The sequence below is a fragment of the Molothrus aeneus genome, chromosome 24 (assembly GCF_037042795.1).
Source record: "Molothrus aeneus isolate 106 chromosome 24, BPBGC_Maene_1.0, whole genome shotgun sequence".
In the NCBI taxonomy this organism is placed as follows: Eukaryota; Metazoa; Chordata; class Aves; order Passeriformes; family Icteridae; genus Molothrus; species Molothrus aeneus.
In genome coordinates, this window is record NC_089669.1 from 1,158,865 (window position 1) to 1,174,300 (window position 15,436).

Sequence of the window (15,436 nt, forward strand, 5' to 3'; positions counted from 1 at the left end):
ATGCCACTCTGGGATTTGGCAGAAGGAGCGGAGACGGACGTGTTTGTTCTAAACTCCTGCTTTAGCTGGGGATTAATCACTCAGTGTCAGGTGCTTACAGGTACTTAGGTACCTTGTTCCATTAGATCAAAGCAAATTAGAGCTGAGCAGAATGTAAATACAGCTGATGGTCAGAGGTGTTGCAGCTCCTGCTGTAGAAATTGGAGAAAAATTGTATTTCCCAGTGTGTTGTGCAGAGATAATGTTTGGGATGTTGAGATCTCATGGGAGGGATGTCACACAGTTACCAGCAGCTGATAAGTCATTTTTTTGTGGTCCCTCTCAGGGTTTCATTTAGACATTCTGTTTGTGCTTGGGTGAGCTGGATATCTGTGCAATGGTGTTTCACAGAGTCACAGATGCTTTGGATGGGAAGGTGTCATGGTTCTGTTCACATCTCTCAGGGCCTGAAACACTGAGGTGTCCTTGATTGCCAGGCCTGGAGAGGAATTGTTGTGTCTGACCAAAACTGGAGAGCAGCATTATATATATATATTATATATATAACTCCAAACTCACATTGTGTATGGAGTTTGGAGTTATACACTCCAAATTTTTCAGGATTTGCAGATTTGCAGGATTACAATTATATTAAAAAAAAAAAAAAAATAAGTATGGCGTTTGGAGTTATACATTCCAAATCTTGCAGGATTGCAGGATTACAATTATATGTAAAAAAAAAGAAAAATGTAAAAAATACAAGTATGGAGTTTGGAGTCATGCACTCCAAATTTTGCCAGATTTGCAGAATTGCACGATTACAATTCTATAAAATATATAAAAGAAATATATAAAATATAAAAATATTAAATATAAAAATATGCATATATAAATATAAAATATATATATAAATATCTAATCTATAAAATATTAACATATATTAATATAAAATATAAAATATATAAAAATATAAAAAATATAAAAGCTAAAATGCTAAAGCATCACCAGCACACCCCATCCATGACCTCCCACCTTCTCCCGCTGCCTCCCAGGACTGCCCCCAGCTGTTGCCCACGGAGGAGATCCTGATCCCGGTGGGAGAGGTGAAGCCCATCACGCTGAAGGCCCGGAACCTGCCGCAGCCCCAGTCGGGCCAGAGGGGCTACGAGTGCGTGCTCAGCATCCAGGGCATCGTGCACAGGGTGCCCGCCCTGCGCTTCAACAGCTCCAGCGTGCAGTGCCAGAACAGCTCGGTGGGTGAGAGCAGCACGGGCAGGGCTGGCAGCGCCCGGGGAGGGGGGAAAATCTCCCTGATCCTAAATCCCAGGTGGGAGAACGCCCGCGGGGAGGAGATGCTGGATCTGGAGTGCCCTGGCCGCCGGTGGGGATCAGCCAGGGAAAGGGGAGGAGGAGGAGGGAATGCAGGAGGTGTTGAGGCAGGCTAATTCACACACGGGGAGATAAGGAGAATCACAGACCCCTTATCGGGGAGCTGTCAAATCCCAGGTCACGGTGGCTGGATGAACAGAGCGGTGCTGGAGAGCAGGGAAGGAGGGGGAGAGGGAAAGTGCCGGGGGAGAGAGAGAGAGAGAGAGGCGGGGCTGGAGAGGGGAATCACCGGGTGGAGAGGGGAATCACCGGGTGGAGAGGGGAATCACTGGGAGATGCTGCCCAGGAGAGGGGAATCACCGGGTGATGCTGTCCTGGAGAGGGGAATGACTGGCTGATGCTGCCCAGGAAAGGGGAATCACCAGGGGATGCTGTCCTGGAGAGGGAAATCACCAGGGGATGCTGCCTAGGAAAGGGGAATCACCGGGGATGCTGCCAGGAGAGGGGCTGGAGAGGGGAATCACCAGGGGATGCTGCCCAGGAGCAGGGCAGGGTTACCCATCCCCTCCTCAGGACAGGGCTCAGCCTCACCAGGGCACCCCAAATTCACCCTGCTGGGTACCCTGGGATGCCAAAACACAAATGGCACATACAGGCACCCCCACCTGAATTTGGCACAGCCTGAATTTGGGTCCCCCCGTGTCCCCTCACGAGCAGGGACAAGCATGGCCCTTCCTCTGCTCACCATGTGCTCAGAAAGGGCCCTGGGCAGAAAGGGCACAGTCAGTTTGTTTTAGGCAGCACAACAGGGTCCATTTGAATATTCAGTGCAGATGGCCTTAAATTGTTAATGAAGTTTTGAATTTTTAAAAGATTTACTGGATATTTATACATCGCTGGCCGTCTTTGGGCCTTGCAGCTTGGTGGATAATAAATGTATTAATAGTACATAGTACTTTTCCTATCCAGAGTGATTTATAAGCATTAGAGAAGCACTTTTATTGCTGTTGGGCTGATAGGGAGTGGTAGGGGGAGGATGTGAGGGCCATTCTGGACTCGCAGCTTCTTGTTCCACCCCAGCTTAGTAAAAGCCAGTACAGTCAAACATGAGTTAAAACTGCACAGCTGCTGCCCAGGGACAGGCAGAGCACTCTGCCCTGCTTTAATCACCACTCCCTCCTCCCAGAGAGGATGGCAATGCTCACTCACCTCCTGAAGTCTTTTTAGCAGCTCTTGGTTGACCTAAAGAGAGCTCCAGAGAGAGGCCTGGCCAGTGCTGGGTGTGATTATGGGAATTTCAGCATTCACTGGGAATTCAGCTGCAGCATCCAGCCTCACTCAGCCACAGCCCCCAGGATGTCATAAAAAGGGGAATGATTCAGACCAGGGCTATCGTGGAGCAGGCTGAGGCAGTGGCTGGGGCTCTGCACCATCTATTTTTGCTCAGCTGTTTCCTGTTCCACCTGCAAAGCTCTGCAGTGGGGCTCTGGAGCTCCCAGTCAGTCACAAACTGGGCAAGAAGCAGCCTGAGGGCAGCAGGCCCAGTCTGGTTAACTGGAGGGGCTGCGTTGGTAAGCCAGAGACAGAGTGACGAGAGCAACCACTGCGAGTGGAATAATTAATCTGTTACCTCTCACAAGGACTAGATCTGATTTAATTATCTCCTCCTGATGAGGAGAAGGGACTCAAAGCAGAACCCTGGAGATGAAGTGTAAAAATGCGGTGTCTGAGGCACCAGCAGATGTTTTTAAGCAGAGAATAAAGATGGTTTCTCTCAAAAAACCCTCTTTGTCTGGGAGTGTTGTCTCCCCAAGCATTCCACTCTGGATCTTACCCTGCAGTACCTCTATGATGGGATGGACATCAGCAACCTGGCAGTGGACTTTGCCGTGGTGTGGAACGGGAACTTCGTCATTGACAACCCAGAGAACGTGAAAGGTAAACTCTGCTTCAATTGGCTTCAGGCCATCCCAACTGTGTCCATCCCATGGAAATCCCTCAATCCCACCTGTACCCCAAGGGTATATCCCAGCTGTATCCTGAGGGAATCTCACAATCCCAGCCATGTCCCAAGTGAGTCCCCCAGCCCCAGCTGCACCCTGAGTGAATCCCCCCAGTCCCAGGTGCCCCCCAGCCCCAGCTGAAGCCCAAGGGAATCCCCCAGTCCCAGCTGCACCCTAAGTGAATCCCCCCAGTCCCAGGTGCCCCTCCAGCCCCAACTGAAGCCCAAGGGAATCCCCCAGTCCCAGCTGCACCCTGAGTGAATCCCCCCCAGTCCCGAGTGAACCCCGAGTCCCAGCTTCCCCTCCAGTCCCAGCTGCACCCCGAGTGAATCCCCAGTCCCAGCTATACCTTGAGTGAACCCCCCAGCCCCAGCTGCACCCCGAGTGAACCCCCCAGCCCCATCTGCACCCCGAGTGAATCCCCAGCCCCAGCTATACCCCGAGTGAATCCCCAGCCCCATCTGCACCCCGAGTGAACCCCCCAGCCCCATCTGCACCCCGAGTGAACCCCCCAGCCCCACCTGCCCCCCCAGGAGCCCCTGCCTGGCTGACCCCCGTCCCTGTCCCGCAGTGCACCTGTACAAGTGCGCGGCGCAGCGCGAGAGCTGCGGGCTGTGCCTCAAGGCCGAGCCGCGGTTCGCCTGCGGCTGGTGCAGCGGCGAGGGGCGCTGCACCCTGCGGCCCCACTGCAGCTCCCCGGGCGCCCTGCCCTGGCTCCACTGGGCCGGACACAACGTCAAGTGCTCCAACCCGCGCATCACCGAGGTGAGCCCGGCCCCAGCCCCTCCTGCCTGCTGTGCCAGCGAGGCCCCGGACGGGGATGATGGCATTGGCTCCATGATTGCAGAAGGCTGATTAAATGCTTTATTCTGTCATAAGATACTAAATATATATATACTATATATCTATCTAGATATATAATATCTAGAGATACAGTATATATACTAGAGATATATAGATATGTAGATATATAGATATATGGATATATAGTATATATATACTAGAGATATATAGTGTATATATATACTATATATCTGTATAGTATATATCTATATAGATATATACTATATAGATACATATATATATAGGTATATAGATAGATATCTATATCTATATATCTATATTGTATGATAGATATATACTATATATAGATACATATTATACTACTGCTCTACACTCTATTATACTACTGTACCATACACTGTATTATACTACCGCACTACACTCTGTTATACTACTGTACTATACACTATATCACACTACTGTACTATATTGTACTACACAGAATCACTGAGTCACCAAATCAATCACAGAATCACAGAATCATGAGGTTGGAAGAGACCTCTAAGATCATCGAGTCCAGCCTATGCCCTAACACCTCACTTGATGCTAGACTACAGCATCAAGTGCCATGTCCAGTCTTTTTTTAAACACACGCAGAGATGGTGATTCTACCACCTCCCTGGGAAGAGCATTGGTCAGTGAATCCAAACACTGAGTCCAATTAAGAAATCACCCTTTGGTAAACAATCTCCATAACCCATTCCACGTGTGCATAACAGGCGCAGCAAATGAAGGTAAGAATTGTTTTAATTCTCTCTCTGAGCTTTCTCACAGCCTTCCCCAGGAAAATCCTGGGAAATGCTGTGTCTCTCTCTGTGTTCAGAGGATGTGTGATTGCCACGCTCCCCCTGTGCTGCCTCAAAATCCGCCCAGCCCTGAGAAATGTGGGCAAAACACTCCAGAACTTTCTGGGATGTTTTTAATGTGCAGCCTCTGCCCCACCCACGCTGTGGTGACCGCCACGGACTGCGGCGGGAATGCTAATTAAACCAGGGAGCTAATTAGTCTGGAGTTGCTGGTTCTGATATTTCTGTTCAGCCCACTGAGGGATGCAAAATGTGTCCCAGGAGCATTTTCAGCAGTGAAACTGCACTCGCTCTGTTAACGCTGCTATGAGGAGTGACACTCCTGTCAGGTGGGAGCGAAGGAAGGTTTGGGTTTCTCAGGTAATTAAATCCCCCAAAAAAGCCTCCCTTGCCCTGGGCGTGTTTCCACACTGCAAAAGGTGTAACAAAGCAGGATCAGAGTTGTCTGTTACACCAGTGCTGCTGGCAGTGCTGCTCAGCACCCAAAATCTGCCAACTGGATCAAAACCCAAGTAAGTGTGGAAGTCTCCTCTTAAATTAAATTAGTTTTTGCACTGGTTTAACTAAACTGGCTCAGATCCCGTGGGAGGGAGGCATCAACCTCCTTTCATGGAGGAGAGGAGGAAGCACAGAGGCTGCTGCTGTCTGTGGGCTGGGTGGGGCTGGCAGGAGAATGATGATGCTGAGGAGGGTCCATCCATCCTCAGGGACATTACCAGACTTTGGGATTTCTTGGCCCTTCTGCCTGCAGTGGTGCACCTTTGCTGGGCAGGAGTTTCTCTCGTGCAGGTGTTGCTCTTGTGCAGGATTTCTCTCGTGCAGGTGTTGCTCTTGTGCAGGATTTCTCTCATGCAGGTGTTTCTCCCGTGCAGTGTTTTGTACAGGGCAGAGTGGAGCTGGTGGTTGGTTGTGCAGGGATGGGAAAGCACTAAAAAGGGTTGGAAGCCTGTCCTTTCCCTGCTTGGTTGGTCTCTTTGTTTTCCAAGTCCCAGCTGTGCTACCAAGAGATAAAATGATCCTTAAAGGCTCCCCTGGTTCTTCCCCTTGCCCTGCCACTGGGCAGAACCCACATTCCTCTTGCCCAAGTGCTGTTTTGCTGCACAAGGTTGTGCTACAAGAAGCAAAACAGCCTCTGCTGAGATTTGCTTCCCCATAAACCATGCAGAAAGTTGTCAAGTCAAAGAAATCTTGGAATTATTTATCTGCTCCTCCTTGAGCTGGGCAGAGAAGGGGAAAAGCACTGTGCTCCAGCCACCAAGTGACTCGAATGTGAGCAGTGCCAGGCTGGCTCTGGCAGCTGGCTGCAGGCAGGGCACTGCCACCAAGTGTTTTATCACTGTCCAACTTGAAAGCAATACTTTTGGGCTCTGTCCAAGCAGAAAAGAGCAGAGCTCTGCTGTTACAGATTTCTTGACTCCATCCCCAGGTCTGTGTCTGAGCCCTCAGAGTGAGACTGTGGAGGAGACCATGAGAGCTTCCCAGCGTTTGTTGCTGCTGGGTCCTTTCCCAGTATCTGAGTTTTCTCAGGATTTTGGGCACCATTTTGCCATGCCCAGTGCTGCAGAGCTGTACAGATGGGAGGACACCCTGCCCTGGCCCTGACAGGTCCAGGCTGGCACTGCCACGTCCCCCAACCCTTGGGCACCAGCAGTGACAGGACTGGGGAGCAGGGTTTGCTCTCATACTGGAGCTCACATTGCAGCCTGGATTACCCAGAGTAAAAGAGCCTTTAATATGGGCTGGTTTCCACTCCCTTTGCTTCATCTGGCCAGGTTCACTCTTTGTGACAAGGCTGAGGTCAAGGGCCTGGCTCCCAGGCGCCAGTGCCTTCGGGGGATGCATAAATAAGGAGGTTGTGTCTTAATAGTTCTAAAAGTAAATGAGCAGTGGGGTATTTGCAGTCCTCTCACTGACTGAGAGGTCCAGCCCTCCCCAGCAATGTCCCCTCAGCCGCTTCAAACTTCCACCCGGCCCGTGGCCTTAGCAATAAATAAATAAAAATCAGTTTTCTGGCGAACAAGCGGCGCTCTGATCTCCTATTCATTTATTTGCAGGCCTCATTAATATAACATCAGCGCAACAAACAGCTGAAGGGGGGGCAGTGTCAGGCTGAATAATGGAGTTGCTCTGCTGAGATAACAATTAGGCTCTGAATGTGCCATCAGCTGAGGCAGAGACAAGGAGGGATCATGCCGGGATGACAATGCTCATGTGCTGCCTCCCCGCTGGGCTCATCAGCCGGGATCCAGGGCTCGGAGCAGCGGCAAAAAAGCACAAAGAGGACGGAGGTGGATGGGTTTGGGGAGGGGGCAGGGGCTGTGCCGCTGATTGGGGTCTCTGTGCAGCCCAGCAGATGCCAAGGGCTCGCTGTGCAGGGCTGTGAGTTCCCTGCAGCTCCGCAGGGAAAGCCCCAGCAGCTCCAGCCCCAGCTCCTCTCTGACTTCTTCTGCAGGCAAAATGTTGCTTCATGTCAGAAATGCTGAAAGATTCGAGCAGCAAGACATGACACTGAGAACGTTTATCCTCATTGCTGGAGCTGTGTCTCCTGCAGGCTGCAGGGGGAAGGTTCTGGCACTGGGCTGGGGCTCCTGGATCCATGGGATCCCTTGGATCCCAACCTGGGGGATCCCTTGGGTTCCAACCTTGGGGATCCCTTCAATCCCAACCTCAGGGATCCCTTGGATCCCAGCCTGGGGGATCCCTTGAATCCCAGCCTTGGGGGTCCCTTGGATCCCAGCCTTGGGGGTCCCTTGCATCCCAGCCTTGGGGGTCCCTTGGATCCCAACCTTGGGGGTCCCTTGGATCCCAGCCTGGGGGATCCCTTGGGTTCCAACCTTGGCGGTTCCTTGGATCCCAACCTGGGGGATCCCTTGGGTTCCAACCTTGGCGGTTCCTTGGATCCCAGCCTGGGGGATCCCTTGGACTCCATCCTTGGGGATCCCTTGGATCCCAACCTCAGGGATCCCTTGGATCCCAGCCTGGGGGATCCCTTGCATCCCAGCCTTGGGGTCCCTTGGATCCCAGCCTGGGGGATCCCTTGGGTTCCAGCCTTGGGGTCCCCACCTTGGTTTCAGGTAAAAAGCAGCAATAAGAGAAGTGCTCTGGAGCACCTGCAGCCCTTCCCTGACCAAGGGCAGGGTGTGAGGGTGACGGAGCTGCTGCCACCCCCTCATCCCTGTACCCAGCCCATTTCAGGGCTAACACAGGGCTGCACACCTGATCCTGCCCAGCCTTATTGCAGGGTTGGGATTTGTCTCTGCAGTGGGGAGAGGTGACCTGCTCAGGATAATTCTGCCTCCCACACCCCGCTCAGATCTCAGTGACTTTCAAGCTGCTTCAGTTTAGCAAACAACCTGAAAAAACTTCCAGCAGAGGTGCAGATTCCTAAACAGCAAATGTCCAATTCCTGGAATGGCCTTGCTCTTTCTCAGCTGTCCTTTGCAGCTCCTTTTCATCCTCCACAGAGCTCCAAGTGAAAAGCCAGTCTGGTGAAGTGATTTTCTTGAAATTGGGGAATATTTCTTGCTAATCCTGTCTGTCTCAGATCAGAAATCTGGACTGGCAGCCCTGCAGCTCCCAGCTGGGATTAAGGCAGACCAGGGCTGGCTGTGCTGGAGGTGCCCCACGCTCACCGCAATGAGAAGCTCAGGATGCTGCTCGGAGGGTGCCCAGCTCTGGGTGCACCGGGACCTTTAAGACTTATCTTCTTTCTGCGATTTTGACTGAATCTCTCCAGCTGTAATTAATTGAATGCATCTGTTCTAACCCTGGGGCTGCTTTATGGCACAGTTACTTCAAAACTGTTCAATTAGTGGCCACTAAAATCTAGGTCGAGTGGAGCTCCATATTGGGGATTTTCCAGGTCAGGACATTTGTAAAATACAGCATCAGCTGGGCTTTGTTCGGGGAGGCCTCTCAGCCCTGCTGCTTCTGCTCAGCTCAGGAAATGGCAAGCAGTGACTTCTTTTTTTTTGAGCAGTGATGAGACAACGAGACAGCAGAGTAAGTGCCCCAGTAAATGCATTTTAACATCATCCAGAGCTGCAAAGGACAGTTGTAACTGTCAGCCAAGTTCAGGTGATTCCCCAGCAGTGATGTAAACACCACCAGGCCTCCAGGACTTGGTGTAACACAATCCAGCTTGGTTTTGTAGTGGGTTTATGAGCACGTCGAGCTTCCCAGAGCTAAATGGTACAAGACAGGCCATGGTGTGAGTTACAGGGAACAGCAGCACAACAGGCAGTGCGTGGTGAATAAATTAAAAACCTGCAGCAGGCGGGGAGGGGAGAGCGAGGTGGGAATTAAAGGATGTGGAGGAAGGAGGGGGTGGCTTGGTGGGGGCATGGAGCTGGAACAACCTCAGCCAAAAATGGGACAGAAAGCCCAGGGAAGTGCTGGAGTCACCCTGGCAGTGTTCAAGTGGACGTGGCCATTGGTTTAGTGGGGATGGTGGGATTCCTTCTTGAAGACCTTGGGTGTCTTTTTGGAGATGCTTTGGGGAACTGGGAAGCTCAGAAGTGATGGGGACAGGGGTGTCCCATGAGGGCTGCTGTGGGGCAGGTCACTGGGATGGGGGCACTGGTGTTTGGCCACGTTCCTCCCTCCTGAGGAGGTGGAAAAAACCACCCATCCATCTGGAAACAGCGAGGAAAAGGTTCTGAAGAGCTCAAGCTTTTTGCCAGAGACAAGGGTGGAACAAAGCATAAACAAGATTTATCCATTAAATTAATTAAATTGCATTATTATGGATTGTGTTTATTTATTAATAACTGCAGCACAGGGAGGATTAGAAACTCACCCAAGAGCAACAACAGAGCGGTGGCAGATTCAGGATAACTGTCTGAGAGTCCTGGGTCCAAATTTTGTGACCATGCATTATTGAAATTTATACTCCTAATTGAAGAGGAGATTGTCCTTAGTGTAAGTCCAGGGAAGCAGGGATGATTATGGCTGAGGCAGGCTATAAACAGGCAGCTTGAAAGCACACACCTCAGCCTTTAACGTTTTTAAGTCATTTGAGGTGCCAAGTCACTAATAAAATGTGACATTTAACATTCAGAGAACAGCCAAGGCAGAAGGCAAAGTTCTCCAATCACCAGGCTGCTTCTGGAAGGTGACTTACCCTGTTCTGGATGGAGACAGGAGCCAGGTGTGTCCCTCTGCAAGGGTTTCTGGGAATGGCACTGCCCACTGCTCTTGGCCAGCTCAGGGACCTTGGAGTCCTCTCTTGGAGCAGGGCTTGGATGGATTTCAGCATCCTTGGGCTCCTCCAGGACACCCAGAAGAGCCACGAGGGGCGGCCCTGGCTGGTCTGGCAGCAGCAGGAGAGGTTCCAAACCAGGGATGGGGCTGAAGAAGGGGCGTGGTGGGGATGTCACTGTCACTGAGATATTTCATGAAAATCCTTTCGCCAGGCTTTTACTCCTGAGAAGCCTCAGAAAAGCAATGGAAACAATAATGATCTGATTGCTTGGAATGTGGTTTGGAGCTTGCTCACCAACAGGTGCAGCTTAGATTGGTTCCTTGTGAATTGTTTTTATTTAATGACCAATCCCAGTCCAGCTGTGTCAGACTCTCTGGTCAGTCACAAGATTTCATTATTCATTCCTTTCTAGCCTTCTGATGAAATCCTTTCTCTCCATTACTTTTAGTACAGTTTTAATATATCATTGTGATATTATTGATACGATATGAGATATAATATAATATAATATAATATAATATAATATAATATAATATAATATAATATAATATAATATAATATAATATAATATAATATAATATAATATAATATAATATAATATAATATAATATAATATAATATCAGCCTTCTGAAACATGGAGTCAAGATTCTCACCTCGTCCTGGGGACCCTCAAACACCACCCCATGTCCTCACCCTGTCCTGTCTCCCTGCAGATCCTGACGGTGTCGGGGCCCCCGGAAGGAGGGACCAGGGTGACCATCCGTGGGGTGAACCTGGGCCTGGACTTCTCGGAGATCGCGCAGGGCGTGCAGGTGGCCGGGGTGCAGTGCACGCCCCTGCCCGAGCACTACGTCGTGGCCGAGCAGTGAGTGTCCCCTCACCTGTCCCCTCACCTGTCCCCTCACCTGTCCCCTCACCTGTCCCCTCCTCTGGGCACCCCCCAGAGCTCCTCCCTTGATGCTGGTTGGGGGCTGTTTACAGACACGAACGGGACGGGGCTGCTGTGGAACTGCCTCGAGCTGTTTGATTTTCCAGCATCAGTCTCATGCCATGATTATGACAATGGGAAGATGCCAGCAGCTCACGTTCTAGGTAGCAGACTAGGAACTTAATGTTACAACTCACTTTATAAGCTTCTTGACCAATCACACAAAGCAAAAGCACATTGACAGTAGTTCTATCCAACCACTTAAAAGCACAGGTACCTTTGGTTAAAACAATGCTCGCTTATTTCGAATACAATACCTGCTTGTAAGCCTTAAAACACAATGCACAGAGCTCCATTATTAAGCTTTAACCTTCTTAATACCTCACTAGATAAACTTTTCTGTAGCTTAGAGAGCTATTCAGACAAGTGTTAATACACAGACCATTGTTCTATTTGTCTTTGCTTTTCTACAGTTTAAATCATTTTTCTGCTGACCAATCTCATGGCTGCAGCATAGCTCTGCTCACAGTTCTGCTGTCTCTGAGGCCTGCATCTTGCAGCTTTCCCCAAACCCTCTGATTTTGTAGATTCCCACACTCCCTGACCTCCAGCCAACGCTCAGGAGGCCAAAACCTCACCAGGAAGGACTGTGGAGCATGGGAAGGGATCCCCGCACATCCCCACACTCTGGACTCTCTCTGCAGGGGTTAAGCAGCGCTTTAAGCTTGCATTAAATGTTCTGTTTCCTTGCACACCGCGGTTCCTGCTTGGCTAAGCACCTTTGCTGATGAGCACCTTGCTGCTGCTGCTGCCTCCCCATCCCACTTGGAATTCCGCCGGCGCCGAGGCTGCAGCTGCCATTTGTTAGGCGGGCGAGGCGCTGACAGCCCCGCGCTCCGAGCGGGCTCCCCTGCAGTCAATCCATTTGTTTCACTGAGAAAAATGTCAGCCCGAAATTAGAGAGCAGGCCTGGGACAGGGGACAGGCAAAGGAACCCCTCGGCGTGGCAGCCGCTAGGGGCTGGGCTGGGCTGGGCTGGGGGAGCCGCGGTGCTCAGGGGGTGTCTGGGGACATCTGTGCTGGGTGGGACAGGAGAAAGAGGTGATGTCTCCTCTTGGGTTGTGTCACCTCCTGCTGGGACCAGGGTGGTGGCCTGGGCAGTAGGACTGTGAGTGTGGAGCTGGCCAAGGTCCCATGGGTGGTCCCAGGAGCACAGATCTGCCCCAGCTTCCTCCTCTGCTGGGAAATGCATTTTCCTCAGCTGGGAAATCCATTCGGTGGCTCCCTCTCAGACCCCAGCAGGCCCAGGACCCGTCACCAGCAGCATGTGGTGGAGTTGGTTGGGTTTTGTCCATTCCTGGCGTTTCTTTGCCCATCTGTAAGGCAGGAGGGGCATTGCTGACCCCTCTGGAGCAGCGAGGGGCAGTGCAGATGGAATTTGGGATCATGGGGTGAAGGGTGCCTGGGGCTGCTGCAGGGATGGCACCAATACCCCATCACTGCAAGCAGTTGGGGCTGTTCTGCTGAGCAGTACTTTGCTATATTTTATTTTTCAAATAAAGGATGGAAGATTATGAAATTATCCCCCTTTGATGGTATGAAACCCTGATTTTATAATCATGACTCTAATTACGGCTCTTGAGCTTTCAAAGTTTGTTAACATCATTAAAACATTTACCCTGGGCAGATAACAGCAAGCGTTAGCATGAGAGCTGCCTTTTAAAGATGAATACAGATAAAAGGGCCCTCTTAAGGGTTCTGTGGGCAGACTGAATTCCAGGACTGTAATGACTCTGCCATATGCTCCAGCCCCGCAATCTATCAGCCAGCAATTAGGTTAATGTTGGTGAAAGGGCCACTTAGCCCGGCAATCAGCACCCTACAGCTCCGCCGAATGCATCATTTTGTAACAAGGTGCCTGCTGGGGATTTGGCTTTGAGCAGGGCTCGGGACCAGGTGTGCCCGGTCACTTGTGCCCTGTCCCACACCCATCCCTGCCCGGGCTGGGCTGCAGCTGCTGGAGTTGAGTGTTTGGTGTTTCCTTGGCAAAGAGAACCTCCCCTCTCCTCTCCTGCCCTTGGGGTGCCAGGAATCACCCCCAGGCTTTGTTTGCCCCGAGCTCAGAGTGGGCTCCTCTCCCCGCTGCCAGTCTGCAGGAGGAGGAGGAGGAGGAGGTGAAGGAATAACAGGCAGAGAGGTGCAGGGGCAATGTCTGCTTGAAAGGCAGAGCGAGGAGCACGTGGCAGAGGAAGGCTGGGAGCTGAGAGGCTTCAATCCCTGCTCTCCAAAGGCAGTCTCTCCAGGCAGCCCCTTTTGATGTGCAGCAACGAGGACGTGCACGTTCCAGCTCTTTACCAGCATGTGTGTATTTCATCAGGCCCTCCTGGCATCACCTGTGCACAGCAGCTTCTTTTTTTCCTTCAGTCTTCGTGGTTTATATTATTTTTTATTTGCAGTGAATTTATTGCTGCTGAAGGCAGCTCAAACACTGCCTCCCCAAACTGGGGCCTTTTCTGTCTTTGTGTGTGATGGGCAGAGGAGGGAGAGCTCCCTTCCCCTTCAGCCTCAGCAGGCAGAGGCTGCTCTGGCCCTTCTCTGCTCCCACTCCCAGGGTCAGATCCCCCCAGAGATGGAGCTGCACCTCCTGCCTCAGGCAGGTCACTCCTGCCTTCAGCTTGTCCTCCCTGAGGCCAATCCCCCATCTCCAATCCCCCTCTCAGATTCCCACTCTGGGGCAGGTTCCTCCCACCCTCAGCTTCCCAGAGCCTGCAGGGATGCTCTCGAATTGATCCTCCCAGCATTGCTATGGCAGCAAGCAGCATGCAGGTCCATCTGGAGAGCCCTGCCAGCTGATGCCCCTCTGAAAACCTCCCCCAGACCTGCTGGCACGCCTGGCATCCGCTTGATCCCATCCCCAGCTGGTGTCACACATCCCCTGTGCCCTGGGAGCTGGGGGTTGTTCATCCTCAGTGAGCAGCCACGGTCAGCGCCAGCAGCTCTCCCTGGCCCTGCAGCTTTGCCCTGGGCTTTTGGGGTTGTTCATCATCATCTGTGGTGAACCCCAGCTGCTCTCCCTGGCCCTGCAGCTTTGCCAGCCTCAGGATGTGCCCACGGGGCTGAGCTGCACCCCACCAGGAGCACAGGGACAAGCTCTGTGACCAGCACCAGTGTGTTTGTGGCAGCCAGCCCTGTCCCCCAGCAGAAGCTGCTCTCCAGGGCTGTCTCGATCATCCCCCAGCAGGTTTCTCCAGTTGTGATTAACTGGGAGTCTGCAGTGTGAGCTGTTCCCTTAATGAACTCATCTGTTACTCTGAGGACTTCGCACTCACTTTGCTACTGGCTAATATATTGCCATTAGTGCTCTGCTTTGCTCTGGAGTTTACAGCTTGTAATAATTATGTCTAATTTTGATTTTTTTTCCTTTAAATTACTACACAGGGTAAAAATAGACTCAGTAATTAACTCCTTCCAAAGAGGCAGATATCAAAGTTAAAGAGGAGGGGGGGGAGAAAGGAGAAATAATGGCAGCGTGGAGCTGCACTGCTGGCACCTCCTGCCAAAGCTCCACTGAGGCATTTGTGCTTCCAGGATCGTCTGTGAAATGGGGCAGGCGCTTCCAGGGATCAGCTCCGGCCCAGTGCTCCTGTGCATCGGAGAGTGCAAGCCCGAGTTCACGGCCAAGTCAGCGCAGCACTACGTGTTTGTGGTGAGTGCCCTGCTGGGGACAGCACGTGTGTGCCCAGCACTGAGCCTGGCACACACAGGGGCTCCAGCTCCAGAGGAATTGCTGGGGTTTTTCTGGGGCTTTCCCCTGGTGTTGCTCAGTTTTTGGTGGCTCTCTCAACAAGCACACCTTGCAGGATTGAGAGCTCACTCTGGATTAACCAGGGCTCCCACAGTGTTCGTATCCAGCTTTGTACCCCCAGAGCAGTGATAATGGAATCACAGATTGGTTTGGGTTGGAAGGGATCCTCAAAGGCCCTGTCCCACCCCTGCCATGGGCAGGACACCTTCCACTACCCCAGGCTGCTCCAGGGATGTCCTGCCCTGGCAGAGCCCCCCGCAGCAGCTCCCTGGCTGCAGCAGGGGCCCTGAGCTGTCCTTTCCTCCCTGCAGACTCCAGCTGTGAGTTTCCTGAGCCCCAGCCGTGGCCCGGAGTCGGGAGGGACCATGGTGACCATCTCTGGCCACCACCTGGGCGCTGGCAGCCGCGTCTCCGTGCTCCTGGGGAACCAGACCTGCGAATTCCAACAGTAAGAGACAGCCCAGGCTCCTGCAGCACCCCCTGCTCCCATCCCAGTACGGATCTGCTGGAGCTGAACGTGCAAAAATCCATCTGGGAGC

General features: G+C 51.9%; 1 protein-coding gene across 1 annotated transcript in view; it reads left to right on the forward strand.

Moving 5' to 3' along the window:
• PLXNA2 (plexin A2) overlaps nt 1-15,436 on the forward strand; it is a 143,213-nt gene that overhangs the window by 92,202 nt on the left and 35,575 nt on the right. Inside the window, exons 10-15 of the mRNA XM_066565353.1 lie at nt 1,032-1,232; nt 3,150-3,246; nt 3,883-4,076; nt 10,878-11,029; nt 14,681-14,798; nt 15,209-15,345. Of these exons, the coding sequence (XP_066421450.1) occupies nt 1,032-1,232; nt 3,150-3,246; nt 3,883-4,076; nt 10,878-11,029; nt 14,681-14,798; nt 15,209-15,345 (899 nt within the window). The remainder of the gene's footprint in view (nt 1-1,031; nt 1,233-3,149; nt 3,247-3,882; nt 4,077-10,877; nt 11,030-14,680; nt 14,799-15,208; nt 15,346-15,436) is intronic.